A 17,873-nucleotide genomic window follows, 5' to 3' on the forward strand; every position below is an offset into this window, starting at 1 on the left:
GATCATTGCTGCTGACGCACCAGGAGGCCTCCAGGACCCCAGGTAAGGCTGTTGGACCAGCCCAGTGTGGCAAGGTATGCCACTACTTCTTGTCCCCAGCAAAACAAATGTCCACACTTGTGTGGATGCAGCCAAAGGGTGCAACTCCATGTGAACTTTACCGTGGAGTAGACTATTAGCTCTGCAGTAAAGCGTCACAGTCTACATGTGCACTGGTATTAGGGCGTAGTAGATTAATTAACTCTGCCATAAGAAACTATGGTTGGGGACAGTACTATTTTATGGTAGAGTGCTTATGTGCAATCAAATGCACATGTAGACTGTGACAGGAATTGGCTGGGGCAGAAGGTGCTAAATTATGGGGGCCTGCCTGCTGGATAGCCCTGCACTGTAGCACCTTTGTGCCCCAGTCAGCCCTTCCACCACTCAGTGCCACCACCTGAAGCCCAGGGCTCACACCTGGGCCCCCTGCCAACCTGGAGCTGCTCTGCCCTGGCTCAACAAGCTGCAGTCCCAGGCACACATGTAAAGGGGAGCAGCTAACTCTGGTGCAAATTGTGCCAGAGTTTTTTTCTGCAAACTAATAGCACATGTAGATGCACCCAAAAGGACTTGTATCAGTATCTTCAGAGTTTCTATTTGGTTCATTATTACATATTATTATGTACAAATGCAGCACCTGCTGAGACAACGTAGAGAGCTTGGATGAAGCTTGTTTGAGTTCACAACTGTTTAGTTTTTTCCAGGAACCTGTCCCTTCATTAATTAGATATTAGATACCATAATACAGAGCCTATATATCCTTGCTCCTGGCAAGGTTAACTCATTCTGCTAAATCCATGGGCAGTATCTCTTCACATGTTAGCAACAGTTTGCAACCCAGTGGGTCCCAATTCTCCTTTCAAAAGTCCCTGGCCTTAAAAAAATTTCATGGGTGTAACAGAGAAGAATACTGTTCATTTAATGCAATAAAGATATAACTGTTGTATCACTAAGCTAATATTGTACTAATTGTTTTGCTCTTTAAAGAATGCAAATCACCAGTGGGGAAAAAGAAAATTGGTTTGGTTGACTTTTTAAACATACATACAAAGTGTATATTGTACATAGTCACAGTTGTTTCCCAGGAAAATAATTGCTGTGTTCAGACCCATTTTTCCATAAGAATTAGTGAAACAAAAAGTTAAAAGTGAAATCAACAGCTGAGACACACAAAGAAAAACAAGGTAACATTCTCATAAGGGGACAAATTATGCTTTTCTTTTTTATTTTATGAATACATATACAAGATATGCATAATCTTCCATTAGTCAGGCTTAAAAGTAACAGATTTTGTTTTTAAAATAGCTTGAAGAAAACTGACAGAGTTGGTGCAACATATTTAAAATATACAGTTGATTATTTTGCTCAAATTATTGCTGAAATGCAAACACTGTGCTGTGTGTGTATATGTGTGTGGTCAAAGCCTCACCCAGGATATTTCTCTAAATGAATAAAAAATGCTTTGGCATATCCAGAGGCTCCTCCACTCATGCTTTCTTGACATTTCTGAAGTAGACAGAACACAAGCAGAGATTATAACATATATCAGTTTCACTCCTTGGCAGCAATGTTTTCAAATGTGAAGGGAGTTGGGGGGAAAGGAAAAGAGGAGTGATTCTGTTGAGAACATATGTTTACCTCCATATTAAGATGATTATATTAGCAGGATGAAACGGGATGCAAACAGCTTCAAATAGAAGCAATTGTGAGATACATACATATATACGTATGTATGTATGTATGTATGCATGTAATGAGAAAATGCTTGTTTTATATGAGAGGAAGATTTGTCAAGATAACATATAATGAACCATTCTAAGACTAGCTTCCAGCAAAACATTTTGCTTTATTGGATCTAATTTCTAGCTACACATTAAGCTGACATCTGTCAAACTTTTTATTTTTTATATGGCAGTCTATATGAATTTTTTCATGCAACTTCTACAATTCTAATACAGGGTGAATAACTTGGATTAAACAGGTGGGGAATAACAGATTACTATTAGGACGAATAACAGCATAATATGTACATAGCGCCATATTATATTCTGATGTCTTCACAGTAATGTGCAAATGTGACAAATATGGCTTTTATTTTGTGTAAGAAAAGAAAGTAAGACATAATTGTACAGAATATTTTAATATGTTTAGGAGTTTTTCACTTCCTGTGAAACATGTTCAATTCTCATTACCTTGAGGCTAAATAGTTGCCACCTCAGTATGGAGGTGTAGTTTAGGCATATTTCCAGAAGGGGGCATTGATTCCTAAGGCACAATATTAATGTTAAACAGTTTTAAATTAAACCATGCTTTTTTTTTGGGTTATATGAAATAATAGGATGTTGTTAGTTATATAATAAGCTGTTGATTTTACAAAATACAATGTTAAAGGCTACACTACATGCCTATCTGTGCTCTGTGAATGTTAGCTAATCAGAAAACATACTATACAGCGCTGCTTATGAAACTTTTGTTTTTTTTGGTAATTTTTTTTTGTACATGTAGCAGAGAGTTATAAGGCTTCTGCGGAATAAACTTATAACTGAACAAATATTTTACACTCTTTCGTACTAGTATTTACAATTACATTAGTTCATATTTTTCCATTTGGTAAATAATATGTATTTTGTATGCATCTTTTTTGACTATCTAAAGTGCTTGCTTAACTGCATGAGGAAAGACAATGTATACCTGTCATAGGTGCAACAGACCCTCAACTGAAGTAGCTGAAACATTTGTTTTGGATCTGAAATGTGTTCTCAGTAATGGAAATTATTGCTAAATTCAGTGCCCTCAGCAGGCAATCATCTATATTATTTGTCATATATAAATATATGCATATATACTAGTATGTATGTACATGCATACACATACATCTATCATGTAATAGATAGATTTCGTTTTTTGTCCATCAACCTTATTACTTTGTGCTACTCAACTTACTTGTGCTATGACTGAAGCCTGATTAAAATCAAAATCTTAACATGCTACTACTAACAATCCTATGATTCATTAGCACATAATATAGACAGTATGAAAAAAGAAAGAGCTGAGATGACAAATTGGGAGGCTCTTGAAATGCACTGAGAATAAGGCAACAGGCTGTATATTACAGCAGAGAAAAAGCTGAAGAAATTCTGGAATTCACAAAGGTATTTTACTCTCAGTAGGGGTGTCTTTCCCCTCCAATAGGCAGTCCTTTGATTTTTAAAACATCCATTTCCAGAATTGCAAGCTTTATAGGTTGTGCACCCACCAATACCTTTTATGGTAGCAAACTCAAAGCCTATTAAAAATGCCCTGATGCCACAATCTGGTAAAATAAGGCACTTCCAGGGTTGTATTCCAGTGGTGCCAAAAGGATCGGTTCTGGGTTTCCTAGTTTTATCCCAGAAAAATGAGCCATCTTAACAGTTAATTCCCTCCCTTTTTTTTTCCTCTTGAGATGATTTTCTTTAAAGAAGATATTTCATCAGCTGAGGTCGAAGAGCTACTTCTTTGTAAGCAAGAGGTAAATCTTCAGTTCCTAACATTCAGTAAGGTGGAAGATCAGAGTGGTACCAGGTAATATCTTCAGTTTTTTTAGTAACTGTGCTGTAGCTGATATATCAGCTGAGCTAAAAGTGTGTGGATTGCAAACTAGTCCAATATTGCAAGCTATGAATGGACATTGGTGCTGGAAAGGTCATTCCTTATAATTTCATTTACTGCAAAGAAAGAACACAAGAAAAAAAAGAATTATTAAAATTAAACTTGGGTATGATTACTGTTTCTTATGTCAAATAGATTAAAAGAAGCCTGTATCAGTTCCTTTACAGTTCTGCTATAATTTTCAACATTAAGCATAACACCCATCATTAGAGAGCTGAAACAGGCTGACCAAAGTGCAAGAGAGCAGGATTAACATAAGTTATTAACATGCTAAACACTGTATGAAACCAGACATCACAAGAACAGCAGCATCTTGGGTCTTTTATTGCGTCAAACAAATTTAACACTTTGAATGAGTTACAAATAAAACATTCATCTGCTCCGGAACTGGCTCTGATGCTCAAAGTATTGAATGACCATAAGTTTTAGAATAAATTATCTATTCCACAAAGATAGCCAGAAGGATTATATGTTAGTATTCTTGACACAACAATGCCATGGCACAAAGCTGCCAGTTACAGAACTGAGCACTTGAAGCTGTGATGCCTCTGTAGAATAAGACTGTACATGCTAATTTTCCACTGTGGGATGATTAAAAAATGAAAGGAAACGGGTGTGTTTGTCCATTACTTGCTGTGGGTAAATGAATAAATACACTTTCCTTTCATGTTGATCAACACTCATGAACGTGTGACCTCTGCTCCTATCGATGAAGACAGAGGGGTGGGGAGGATCGAGTTAAGTTTTAGGCCAGAAGTTGCAGAAAAGAATAAACAAGGCTCATTATCTAACCATCAGCCAGTCAGACTGCATCTCCAAAGTATTGTTTTCTTTACTCATGACTCTTCTTTTATTCTTTCCTCCCCTGTAGCTCATCAGGCCATATTGTTTCCCACACTCAAATTATGTCCATTTATCAGCTTGTGATTTTTGGCAGATGGACAGGAAATGACTGAACCTAGCAAAGGCCATCTACAGTGAACTGCACAACATCCCTTTTATTTCCACCCCACCTCCCTGCAGCCACTGCCACCACCTGATTTACATCCAGATAGACTGAATGCCATCAGTAAGGCTGTCACTGCTTCTGAGTTTTCCTAACTTTACTGGGAGGGGAAACACAAGCCCACGTCATGGAACTACCAGGAGTTTTCCTTTGCTCGTGGGCTGCTGTTCACTACCATCCAGATAACTCCATGTGTTTGTTGGAAAGAGCCCAGCATGTCTAAAATCAACTTCCTGAAGCAATTAGTTGTCGAACATGTTTTTTCTTCAGACCTATTGCACAATTTGTAACGACAATGCAAGAATCAGTCAGGATTAGGGCCACGGAAGCTGATCAGTGGTTTGTTTGGTGCTGACTTACATACATGCCCTACAATAGCAATGGAACATCAGTTGTATTTGTGATTACCTATTTGTTTCAGAAAACTAAAAGCAGAACGGAAATGACACGTAAAGACAAAATACTTCTTTCTCTTGATAGTACCATGGAATTGATATTTTATATTAGAAAACAATGGAAATACATTCAGATGGCAACTCCAGTACTGGTGAGAAGAAATTAGCTTGCACATCCCCTAGTAAAATAATAATGCAACAATGTTTACAGGTTCTCGAGTCAAGACAGTTTTCTGAACCGAACCTCAATCTTGAATGCAAATACTGCACTCTTTTGTTGTGGGAAGACTTCTTCCTGACATTTCTGTCAAGATAAACCTCATAAAGCAGCATTAGGTACACTACAAAATATGTGGCAGCATCCCCATGTAAATGTGGTAATGAAAACAATCCCCTGAGGGCTAGAGATCAAGTTTCACCTTTGTGTACTTTCCCTGTAGGTTTCTTCTGTGCTGAATAATGCTAAGCCACTATTCAAACTGCTTCTTAATTTTTATACATACAGGGTGCATCTGCATGAGATGCTTACTGTGCGGCAGCCTAATAACACCGTGCGGTAGTGTGCCGGTCAAAAACTGTCCTAATAAGCTACTGCACTGTGTTATTAGGCTACTGTGCAGTGGCCATCACAAAAAACCCGTCCGCCCACACTAATGTGCAGTAACTAGTTACTGTGCATTTAGTTAGTACTTCATTAAGGAAGTACTAAACAAAATGTGTAGTACCCACTGCACAATAATGAATGTGAAGATGTGCCCACAATGGAGCTTCAGGATGAATTCTCACTAAGTTTCTGTGAGGTAGGTTAAGCAACGAAAGTGGCATTTCTGACGTGGCAAAAGCCAGGACTAGGACCCTTAACTCTTAGGGCAAAGGCAAGTCATATCATGGAGTTTGTCATATCAAGAAAAGTGTAGACACAGCTCCAAGTGAAAGCTCTAAATGCAGTAAAAACTGACTATGGGAAAAATTTGAAAATAACCTAAACTACCTAGGAATCTAAGTTCCATTTTCAAAAGTGATTTAGACACCGAGTTGTCCTTTGATTTTTTGGGTTCACTGACTTTCAGTAGGAACAGCTTCCTGAGAGCCCAAGTACAGTAATTTTATAAAAACAGGAGTGAGCTCTGAAGTCACCTAAGTACCTTTGAAAATATTATTTACCTCTACAGCAAACTTTTCCTCAGCATGATCCCATGTTCTTAGCATAGCCCCTCATTCCCAACCCACTGTCTCCCACCCCCATGACCCACCCGCTGTTGTTGTGACCCCATACGGGGTTGTGACTTACAGTTTGGGAACTGCTGCCCTGGAGGGTAAGTGATTTTTTCAAAGTCACCCACCAAGCCCCTTCCATCTGGGAGCTCAACTCTCCTGAGTCACAGCCACAGTCTGAAACAAACTCCCCCCAGAGGTGGTGCAAGCACTTACTTTGGACTCTTTCAAAAAACAGGTGGATGTATTTCTTGCTGGGGTCACTTGACCCCAGCTGACTTCCTGCCTATGGGGGCGGGGCTGGACTTGATGATCTCACGAGGTCCCTTCCAGCCCCTAATGTCTATGAAATGTCTATCTTTTTCTAATATTTTACCTAAACTCAACAATGAGACATAATATTATCAGGACCACATCTGAGAGCTATCAAAGTCATTGGCAGCTGTATTATTGATTTCAGGGAAGATTCTGTGCAACTCTCTCATTGTAGCTGAGCTTCCACTATCTTTATGAGTGACAGTCCAACACAGCTTCCTCATATACAAAGACATCTACTTAATAACATCCCCTTCACCATATCAACATAGAACCAAAAGAGAGCTGAATCTTGCAATAGTGTATCCATTGCCACTGGAAAACAACCTGATCTCACAAACAAATGGGACTGAGGCAGGTGAAGGGGCCAAGACAGTAGCTGGTGGCAAGATTTTACATCACTCTCATCTAGTATTACCTCTTTTTAATGAGGCTCTTTATTTCACCACTTTTAAATAGCAAATAAATTAAAAGTGTGGGCTCTTTCTAGGTCATGTGAAATGATGCTGACAAAGAGTACAAGAGGAAGGCAAGATGTGAAGGAATCCCTGTCTTGCTTAGCAGTCAGTATTGTAATTTAGTAAGTCTAGTAATTTAGATACAGCTGAAAAACCCATCTGTTTGAACAGATGAAAGGGGGGGAAAAGAGCAGAAGTATGCTAAGAGTGGGCTTTCCCTTGCTGCCCACTAATGCACCTGAGCCTCTGAGGGAATGCCCTTCAGTGGGTGGGAGTGACAGAAATCATTCAACATGCTTGTGTAGTCTAGGACCCAAGTGATACCCTTTTGCTTGCTTGCTGTGATTGACTAGTAAATCTATTCACTTCCTCCATCAATGTGTTTCTAGCACCTAACTTAAATTCAGTGAACAGATATGGCCAAAAGAAATTGAGGGGGGAAAAAAGCAAAAAAGCCCAAAGCTTTTTGTTAAATTTCAGTTATATCTGTTTTTTGATTTAAAAAAAGGGTTGAAAAAAACCCCCTCTGAAATGAAATGAAAATTTCCACAGAGGTCAAATGAAATGTTTAATTTAACCCTAAAATATTTCTTTTTGGTTCAAACATATTGAATTCAATTTCAAACTTTTTTTTCAATATTTCATTTTGGCAGGAATATTGGGGCTTGATCTTTATGCTGCTGAACCAAAAATTCAGTTACTGGCAGAGCCCTAATCCTAGTTACAAACAGAACTTCTCCCAAATTAACCTTAACTATTTAAACACTGATGGAATGATTCCTCTAGTTGGACCAAAAATTCATCCTATATTCAATGATTCACCCTGTTGCTCTCATGAATAGGCAGGTTTTGGACTACATATCTGTCACTTCAATATGATGGCCCACTATATAAGGATCAGCTTATATATCTATGTAGCACAAGCAAACTTTTGGTTTACTTTGACTTCAATTTTTTTATTATCCTTGGGTCTGTAGGTTAAAATGATGCAGGGCACCCGGCTGTTCCTAATTCTAAGAGTAGTAATATTTTGTGTACACATACTTTCCAACTAAAAGTTTCAAGGCTTTACATACATTAATTAAAATTACACAATCTTAGTATTCTTGTGAAAAGTGTATTAAACCTAATTTATAAATGTGGAAGCTAAGACTCTTAAAATTAGCTCATTTGCTTAAAGTCTCAAAGTAATACCGTGGCAAATCTGGAATAGAATTAGAGTGTTCATATTAAGTGCCCAGATTAGAACAACACTTCCTGCACAAAACACATCCCTTTCTATCTGATATCAAAAAGCTGAGTGTGATAAATTTACAACACATTTGTCATCAGATTTTAGTTTGTTTTTCTGGCTTTTTGGGGGGAGCAGCATTGTTACTTCTGTAGCTAACACCTACAGTTCCCCACAATGCCTTCCCTCAATTAACATTTTCCATCTTCACGTACAGCTTTTCCACTGACATCAAGTCAAAAAAATAATAGTGCTGAGAAATGCAGGTAACACGTGACCTTTGTACCTGTTAGAAGCCTGAAAGAGGAACTTTTCCTTTGCTAAACATCAGATGCCACAGCAGCAGGATGTGGTGAGCTGTTATACCACAATATAGTTTAATAAGGAGTTTTTTCTTTTTATATTTAACTTTGCTTGAAAATGCCCTTGCAATGGAAACTTTTGTTTTACTAAATAGCAAAATCAATATCTTACTGATGCAACAGTATGAGTTCCTGCTTTAAACAGGGCAACCGGATATATTTAAAGAAAGAGGGACTCCTTATATGGATATGAACTTTATAGGAAATGGAATCACTTTCAAATGCTGAAGCTTTAATATGGATTCAGAGCAAGCCTACATAAAACAGTAGACTTATTTTCTGCAAACTTCTGTATTCCTTTTATTTGGCTACTGTTTTGAATACAGATAACTTTGTGGTGTTTCTGTTTTCATAAAATATCTGGTCTTCCAAAAATAAACTCTGCTTTTCCTAGTATATTCAACATGGGTTCTGATTCACCACTGCATGGTATAATTCCATTCAAATCAAAGGAGTCACAGAAGTGTAAAACAGGAATAATGCAAATATGAAACAGGCCCATAAACTACTGTGGTAAGTTCTTCAGTACACAAAGAATGCTGGATCCCCTGTGGTTTTATGATGTTCATTTGTGACTATGCAATAAGGGCCAAATGTTCTGAAAGAGACTCAAAAGTGGTAGATAAATTTAGAGCCCCCGGTGCTGAAAAAAATATAGTTGCAGAGACTTCAGAAGGTAGGATGACAGTGCCTTTATATCACTCCCAGTATTATCTTTATTAAAAATAAAAGCCCCCTAACCTCCACCTTTTGTTCCATGTATGTGTCAAGGTTCCTATGGGGGAACATTTCTACTACCGTGAAGTCAGTCTGCTTAGTTGTGACTAAATGTTCCTACCTTCTCCCTACATCCTGTCCCAGAAAAAACAGTAGAGGCTGCAAGGGAGCCACATTTTACACTGGTGTAGGGGCCCTGGAGTGTCCCTTCTGATTTTGGTCCTGCCTGTGCCACAGAACCATACCATTACTGTTCTATTCAGGCTCTTCTATGGTTCTCAACAGAGCCATCTACATGTATGCTTTACTGTGGAGTTGGCTAATTAGCTCTGCACAGTAAATTAATTAAATCCATTATAATATAGTACTGTTGGGAACAGTACTGTCTTGCAGTGGAGTCATTTACTGTACAGAAACTCACATGTGGACAGTGACCAGGACTGCAGTTGTTAGAACCAGGGCAGAGCAGCCCCAGGCTGGCAGTAGGCTCAGGGGGTCAGCCACGTGGCTCTACAGTTTCAGCACTCTTGTGCCCCAGCCAGCCCCAATGCTGCCCAACACCAGCACATGGTACCTGGGGGAGTCCTGGGTGCATGTGAAGATGCTGAGCCCTGGAGCAGATGACTCCAGTGCGAAAGCACCCAAGCTTATTGAGCCGCATTAATTGCTTTGGTAGATTCACCCAGCTGGGTTCAGAAATTTTGCCCATGTTGAATAAGAAGTAGAAGTTAAAACTTTCAAAACAGCATATGAGCTGCAGCATTGCTTTTTCTCATATATATTAAAATTATCATGAGTACTTGATTAGGATTTAAGGAAGAGATAATTGACACTAACACATCTCTCCTAGACTTATCAGTTTGTTCTGCATCTTTTCCTGATTATGTTTCCATAATATTTAAGCTGGCAAGCTCTTCATACAGCACCATGGGCTTCATCCAAAGCCCCAGTGAAGTCAATGAGAGACTTTCTATTGAATTCAGTGTATTTTAGAGTTGGTCTGGAGAGTTTTGTATCATCAGCGTGAATAATCCAGGCTGACCTATAAAAATACAAACTCCAAGCAATGATGGTGTCATTTTGCTGTAGGCAAGCAGGCATTTTTCAGTGAATCCACCTGGACAAGTATGCTACATAAATAAACAATTTTGACTCAAAGGCTTGCCAGGATATGGAACAGTGCAAGTCACCTGTTTCCCACAAAGCCATCTCTGCTCTCTCCAGCAACTACTTCCAGCTCATGTTTATAGTGCTGTACAAAAGTCACAAAAAAGTTGCAAGGTAATTATAAGAGGAAGTCTGATGCAGGCTTGGAGAGGAAATGCTTGAGAGCTTATACTGATCAGGAGGGTTTTACTATGGTCTATTTAATTCTTTTAAAAAGAAGCATGATAAGCTCAAAGCACAGTTGCAAAGAAAGTTCTTCAGAAAAGTGCACATATCATGAGTCACTAAAACTTGGTGCATTCACTTTAAAAAAAATAGAGATGGCAAGCAGTATCATCTTCTTCAAATCCTTATGGAGAAGAATGGTTAAGCAGCTTGTTTAAGGAAATCTATTGTATCAATCTTTTGTTAATAAAAGTTAACTCACCTATATATGTGTAGTGCTACATGCTGTACCTTTTATGTAACTATGAACAATATGGAATATCTCTTTTAAGTTGGAACACAACAACAGTAGACCGTACAACTCCTAAACATTCTTTTACTGGAACCAAAAGCAACCATCCACCTTCTCCTAAACATGCCTCATGAAAAAAAAATCACTAACTGTATTTTCAAACAATGGATCTTGTATATATGTTGTATATGCTTATCTTGCTGGGATCCTTTGACTCGGACTTCCTGCCCTTTGGGCAGAGGGCTAGACCCAATGATCTTACGAGGTCCCCTCCAGCCCTAATGTCTATGAAATATAATCCATGAAACCTATATTATGTATGTACCAAATTATGTGTAGATTTTCTTGTGCATTGACCTCAGTGCTGAATCAAGTTCTATCCCACTTTTAGGCACATAGATAGATGTATGTGCCTAAGCGTGATAATATTCTGCCTTGCTCTAGTCCTGAAAAACAGCTAATGCAAAAGGTGAGTGGGTCCTCCTTCCCATAACTGCTTTTTTTTGTGTCTCAGTCTTAGGCATAAGATGATGGTGTGTTACAAAAAGAGATGCATTCATGAATTTCCAGGACTGGAGCAGAGTAGAATAAAATCTTGTGTATGTACTTAAATCCACGTGGACACAACAGAATCTAGCAGTCATTTCTCACTGACTTTGACAGAAGAATGGCTGTGAGCACTTTGGAGCAGGGATCTTGTTTTATTCTGTTTTGTACAGCATGGAGCATTCTGCCAGCACTCATGCAAACGCGCAGTTACATGTAAAGAGAAACAGAACAATGAAGACAAGGAGTTTGATCTTTTGGTAATGCCTCATAGGTTATGGCATTTGCTTTGTTGTCTATAATTGCTGCCATTGGATTTTTCCACTGGTGACATCAGATTGAGATCTGTCATACTTGGATACTGTTATGACCTCTTATTTCAGATGAAATGCCATATTTCATGTCATTAATAAGGAGTCTACAGTCATAAATTGACTGGTAGGATGTGGAAGCACAAAAAAGAATAATGCCACCTCCTGATCACTACATGCATATGTTATTTTTAGAAAAAAACAGTGAAATATAAACACACAGATAAACAGTCAATAGATAAAGCTTCTACTCTAAACCCCTAACAGTAAAGTCCTCTTAGGGGGTATAGCACTTCTCTCTCTGACTCCTTAATAAAATCTTCTCTTACATGTGAATGCCAGAAATTTCTATACGGTGGTATTACGTAACAATGACTGAAAAACAATACCATTCAAACTTCTGTTTTCAAAGCAGGAGCTATACCATGAAAAAAATCAGAAAGTAGTGATACTTATTCCCGAGGTGCAAGTCTGCAACATGAAACTATAGAACATGCTAAACCTCGCTGAAGTAAAAACAAAACAAAACAAAGCTTGTGAAGCAATGGAAAATATAACTTCACACGTTCCATAAAGAAGTCAGATCTTGTATTACCTCAGGTGTCCTGGATGCATTTAGACCTTAAACTTATTTTTATCTGTTTAATCATAATAAGCCACCACCACAGGGTATGCTATTTTTGGAAAGAGTGAATAGGACAGTGGAGCAAATGAGTGACAACAAATAGCAGGTTTTAATAAAACATGATCCTCCCCTATGAATGTAGGTTTGGCTCTGATGAACTGTATTGTTATATACGAGACTCAGCCATTAAAATGGAATTATTTTCCTACCTGCAATACCTGTTTCCTTATTTAACTTGATAACTCCAAATAATGCAAAACCTGCCACAGTGGAAGCATTGTAGAGGGTTAACAGGAAAGGTTCCACACTGATGTGTGATGACAGCGCTGTGCGGCTCTAACTTAACTGGGACTCTTGACTGGATGCCCATTCTAAATGAGTCCCAGTCCCCAGACTCATCACATCATGCAAGAATTGCTAGTTTTATGCTTTTCATCCACCACAGATGAAACCCGGAGAGCTTTTTGAATTTCTTGTCTGTAAATACTTATTGCTAGATCTTTAGCTGCATTGAAGTCAATGGAGCTATGGTAATTTACACCAGTCTGGAATCTAGCCCCAAGTATTTTTGCTGCATGTTTGAAGACTGTGATTAAACTCTATTTTTTTAGCAGAAGTTTAAAGTCAACAGAATATACTTGATAGCCTTCCCTCAGTAGAACTCTCATTTAGTTCAGCAGGAATTCTGCCTAATTTAAATACTCAAGGGTTTGATTCAACGTGATGCAAGCCATTGTGGACACACAAAAACAAAAAGTGGTATAGGTATAAATAAACCACATTTAAACCAAATGTATGTGTTTACGTTCCTAAGACCACATGTAAGAGAAACAAAATAGGCATATTTTTAAGTTTTACACATAATTTCTATGCCATAAAAGAACTATGCAAATATTACATAATATCACCGAAGTCCAAGATAAGTGGCATCGAAGGTTGGGTGAGGTAGAAGTGTATTCATCACCTGGGCAGAACTGTAATGAAGGAAGAATACAGACTTTACTGCTAGGATGCAGTTCACCCCAAATATACGGAATAAAATGCTCAAACTGGTCCTAACAATAAATATTACTGTCCACTTGATTTCTTAGAGCACAACCAACTATTAAGAAACTGTGAATCAGGCCCAAAATCACCATGAAATTTTATTAAAAACACAATATCTTTAAAATAATAAATTCTGAGTTCTTTATATTTGCCTCCTGTTATTTTGGCCTCTATGGTTTCCATGCTTCACATTTCCAGTCCTTTCCCCACTGTGCCTAACTACCATAAATCCACATTCATTTCTCTCTAAATCACATGAGGGTCCATCCTACCTCCTACCTAAGAAAGTTCCCTATCTTCTGCCTCACTTTCTTTAACAAGAGCTGAAATGTACATGTCATCTCCTGATTTCAGCAGGTGGGGCTTTCTTCTCTCTACCCATGGCTCTCGAAACATTTTACAAATATAAATTAACATAATTTAAAACCAACTGATGCCTAGTGGTCCTGAGCAGCTCCTCCTTTCTGAAAATCCTGCCACTTTCAGTTCAGTGTCTCAATTTGGATTTGGATTTGATTAACTAGATTTAGGCGCTACCTTTTAAAATGTTGTTGATCACAGAATGTTACTGTTTTCTGATCATTTGAAGCTTTATAATGCTGTGACATATCTAAATCCGTAAGCCCCAAGGTAAGTAACAGAAAAGGTTATAAAGCACCCGTATTTTATTTGACTACACCGTAAGTCCGCTGGCCCAGCAATATCTCAACATTCTAACTCCACAAATAAACACACAAGACCCTGATGTTTTGGCTTTGCATCTCTTTTCTATATGTATGGTCACACTTTTTTCCATAACTTAGTGAAGTCTCTGAGTTCTAATTCACAGCTAACACACACTCCATAGCAGTTGGGGCAAAAAGGTTAACAATCTCAGAGAAAACTGGCGAGAGATACCCCCAGTTGTCCTAATTCCACTTGCTTGGTAGCTTCAGATGTTTCCTCACACAAACCAAAGGAACAAGAAACGCTAGCAGTAATTGAACTGTGGCTGTATTATCTGCAGGATCCTGAGGCACGGACTATCGCTCCACAGAAGAAGACATGGGAGTGTATGACACTTAACTACGCTCAATCCCTGCTTCCTCCACAACCAACTTGTTGAAGCCTCTGAGCTGCTGTAGGGGCAAACAAGTGAATATGAAATAGCTGTGCCAGGTGGTAGTGAAAGTCATGCAACCCTCTGTGCCTGCCTGCCTGCTTGCAGCCAAGACAATTCTTAACCTTACTGCTGGAATGGCTAATGAAACTGATAGGTGAGGGAGGGGAGGAAGGGCACAGCTCAGGTTCCCAAGTACAATACTACTGTTGTAGTTTAGCATCAGAGAACTACTTTTTCTGTCTTTTTTATACAATGCTAAGGTTATTTTCCTCCCTGCTCCCTCCACATGCACATATGTGCATGAGAAAAGCCTGCCCAGCAGTTAGCTAAATAGGAAAAAAAATCAGACTGCTGTTCTGGATATTACATAGTTATACTGTGCTTGTGTCACTGCCAGCTTATCTACAGCCTAAAATGTTCCAGATTCATTTGATTTGGGAAGAGTAGGCATAAAAGAGATGGGGGTAGGGGGGAGAGAAAGGTGATAAAAAATCCATTCAAAGTCCACAACGGGGCTAGTCCATTTTCTCATTGTTGTTGTTCTATTTTACTCCTCCTAAGAGTGAAATTCAGCTCCCTGCATAAGGCCTGGGCCCCACTTGAGTCTTCAAACTAGATCTTAAGTAAGACTTAGGTGCTGACCCTCTGCAGTGTCATATTTTTAGTGTGTGACTTTTCTCCTCTCATTTATCGGCTGGGTACATTTCAAATGGAGTTGAGCAGACACAGAGATACCAAGAAGGGGGGAAAAAAACCCTGGATCTTCTCAAGAAAAAATATTGTGCAAACTAAAATACTCAATACATTAATACGTTGTGCTAGATGGAGCCCTTTCTACCAAATTTTAGATGTTTCAGGCAGGTTGAAATAACTAATTTTGGTGTTTTGAGTACACATAAAGATATGGAATTGCAATGTCCATCTTTAGCACTTATCCAGAAACATATCTTTTGCTTTAATACTATAAAAGGCTGGGCAACTGGAGAGTAGAATGTAAATTAAAGGCTAATTTTCATTTTTAGATTGCATTAGGATGGGGTGATGAGGAACTCCTATTATAATCAAAGTAGCCTATTAGCTTTACAAAGTATCAGCATCCCTGACACTCTGGGGGTAAAGAAGAGAAGAAGGGAACAAAACAGGGTTCATAATCCTTATGACTTATTGATTTCAGAGTTAAAAAAAGCCAAACAAGATTGAATTTCAGTATTGATTATACAATTATTAATCTTTATAGAAGCTTTTCCAACATTGCATATAATGAGCAATTCATCAAAGTATATTAGGTGCCATGGAAGTTGCATTCGATATAAAGGGGTCATTAAGTTTCTTGTAATTGCACATTACTGGAGCTTTAGTTAGTTCTAAATCAAATCAACAGGACGTGCACGTATGCTCTCTAATTGACTTTATGTAATAATAGTGTGGCCCCCGGTGATCATCAGAAATACTTGAAAATGAGCAGCTTTGTGCTAATGTTTCTAGAAGACTAGGTCAGGTACAACTAGGCTTGGCAAATAAAGCAAAGAAACTGAGAGTACTGGAGAAAGACTCATCTTGGAGTCACATGGGGATGGTATTTATCAAGTGTTCTTTTTCTACTTCACGCTAAGGAATTAGGCCCAGTTCTACTTCCACTGAACCAATGGTAAAATTCCAAATGACTTCAGGGAGATCAAGGTTGGAGATCAAAACCAGAATTGTCACTGAGACAAGCTAACAGAGATAATGGGGCACAGCTGAACTGTGTCTGAGCAGGCCAGTGACTTCACTGGAGTTGAACCTCTTCACATTATCTCCCAATATAACAATCTGCAATACCTAGCTCTTAGGTGCTTTCAATTAGTAGATGTCAAAACTTTTTACCATGGAATTCAATAACATTATCCCCATTTTTATAGGTGGGGAAACTGAAGTGGAGAAAAAAAATTAAACCTACAGTGTTTCCCTCTTTCTTCAAAGTTTATTTTGTTTTAACACCTTATCTGGGGGGCCTGTCAAAAATTAGTTTCACATTTGAGACTGGGTTAAAGGTAAGTCCCACATTTACTCTTCTTTGATGTGCCCTTTAATACATAGCAAAGTTCTACAAAAAGATCTCAGATTGTCTTATGGAGGGCAAGGCTCGATGCTGATGGGCACTTCTAGTCAATTGTGCTGGCAGGCACAAAACAGCTGTAAACAAGCTGCCACATTACAAATTGTGTGTGAGATTGTCATTAAGACCAGGTGCCTGGTGTGAGGCTAGATTTGTCAACTGTGAGGGTGAAATGACAGCCATTGATGACTTACTTGATGACTATCCTATGGAAGAGTACCTATGGACTAACCTAGTAAACATGCATAGGGGCCTATAAGTTAGTTGTGGGGATGATATATCTACCAATTAGAAGGAATCCACTTTTTAGCCTATTGGAGAAAGATGGGCAAAACACCACACAATGTTTGGTCAGAATCACTAGATTATAGATTACATCAGGGACATCTAACTGGTGGCCCCCAGTCACTGGTAAGTTGGGCAGCCCTGGAATACCTGATTCTTGTTCAGGGGTTAATAAGAGTTAAAATTGGGTATCTGTAGGTATTTGCATTGGTGGGCACGAAACACCTGCAAACAAATGAAGCAGAGAGTCATGTGACAAATTTGGTGTGAGGCTGTTCTTGAGACCACATATTTGAATTGAAATGTCTGCAGCAAGATGACATGGTAATTACCATAATATGAGCTACTCTGAATTCCATAGGATTTTCTTTTAACTACAATAATGTCAATAACCAAAAAAACTGCAGTCCTCAGAGATGCACAAGTTTAGCTAGATCTCCTCACAGAAGAAATTTTCAGGAATCTTATTCTGTTTTCACACCAGTTTTACATCATAATAACTATGCTTGAGTCACAATCTTGTCTGAAATCAAGGAATAGCCTCTGAGTACAGACTGGCAAGGATATATAAAGATAGACAGTAAACATCAGATTTTGCTGCAAAAACTCAATAAACACCATTGGCTGATTGGAATGGAAGAAATACCCACCCTACTTTTTTAGCTTTCAGCGTGATAAAGAGAATTCATCTGAATATACGGCTGTTCACTGGAGATGAGCTTTATTCAGCCACATGAGTTGAACATCGACAAACCCACTACACAACCTCCTAGTTGAAGAGCTAGGAAAAAGGTACTTGAACAAGAGAGACATAAAATGTTCATTTTTCAAGCACACTTAAAG

General features: G+C 38.5%; 1 protein-coding gene across 4 annotated transcripts in view; it reads right to left on the reverse strand.

The window, feature by feature from the left end:
* Window positions 1-1,238: 1,238 nt before the first annotated feature.
* The window catches only part of NFATC1 (nuclear factor of activated T cells 1), a 150,121-nt gene continuing 133,486 nt past the window's right edge, over window positions 1,239-17,873 (reverse strand). For all 4 annotated transcript variants that reach the window (XM_090039539.1, XM_090039536.1, XM_090039535.1 and 1 more), the window contains one exon: window positions 1,239-3,749. In XM_090039539.1, the coding sequence (XP_089895665.1) occupies window positions 3,700-3,749 (50 nt within the window). In that variant the 3' untranslated portion in view covers window positions 1,239-3,699. The remainder of the gene's footprint in view (window positions 3,750-17,873) is intronic.

The sequence above is a fragment of the Crocodylus siamensis genome, chromosome 3 (assembly GCF_052110815.1).
Source record: "Crocodylus siamensis isolate JL-2025a chromosome 3, ASM5211081v1, whole genome shotgun sequence".
Lineage (NCBI taxonomy): Eukaryota > Metazoa > Chordata > Crocodylia > Crocodylidae > Crocodylus > Crocodylus siamensis.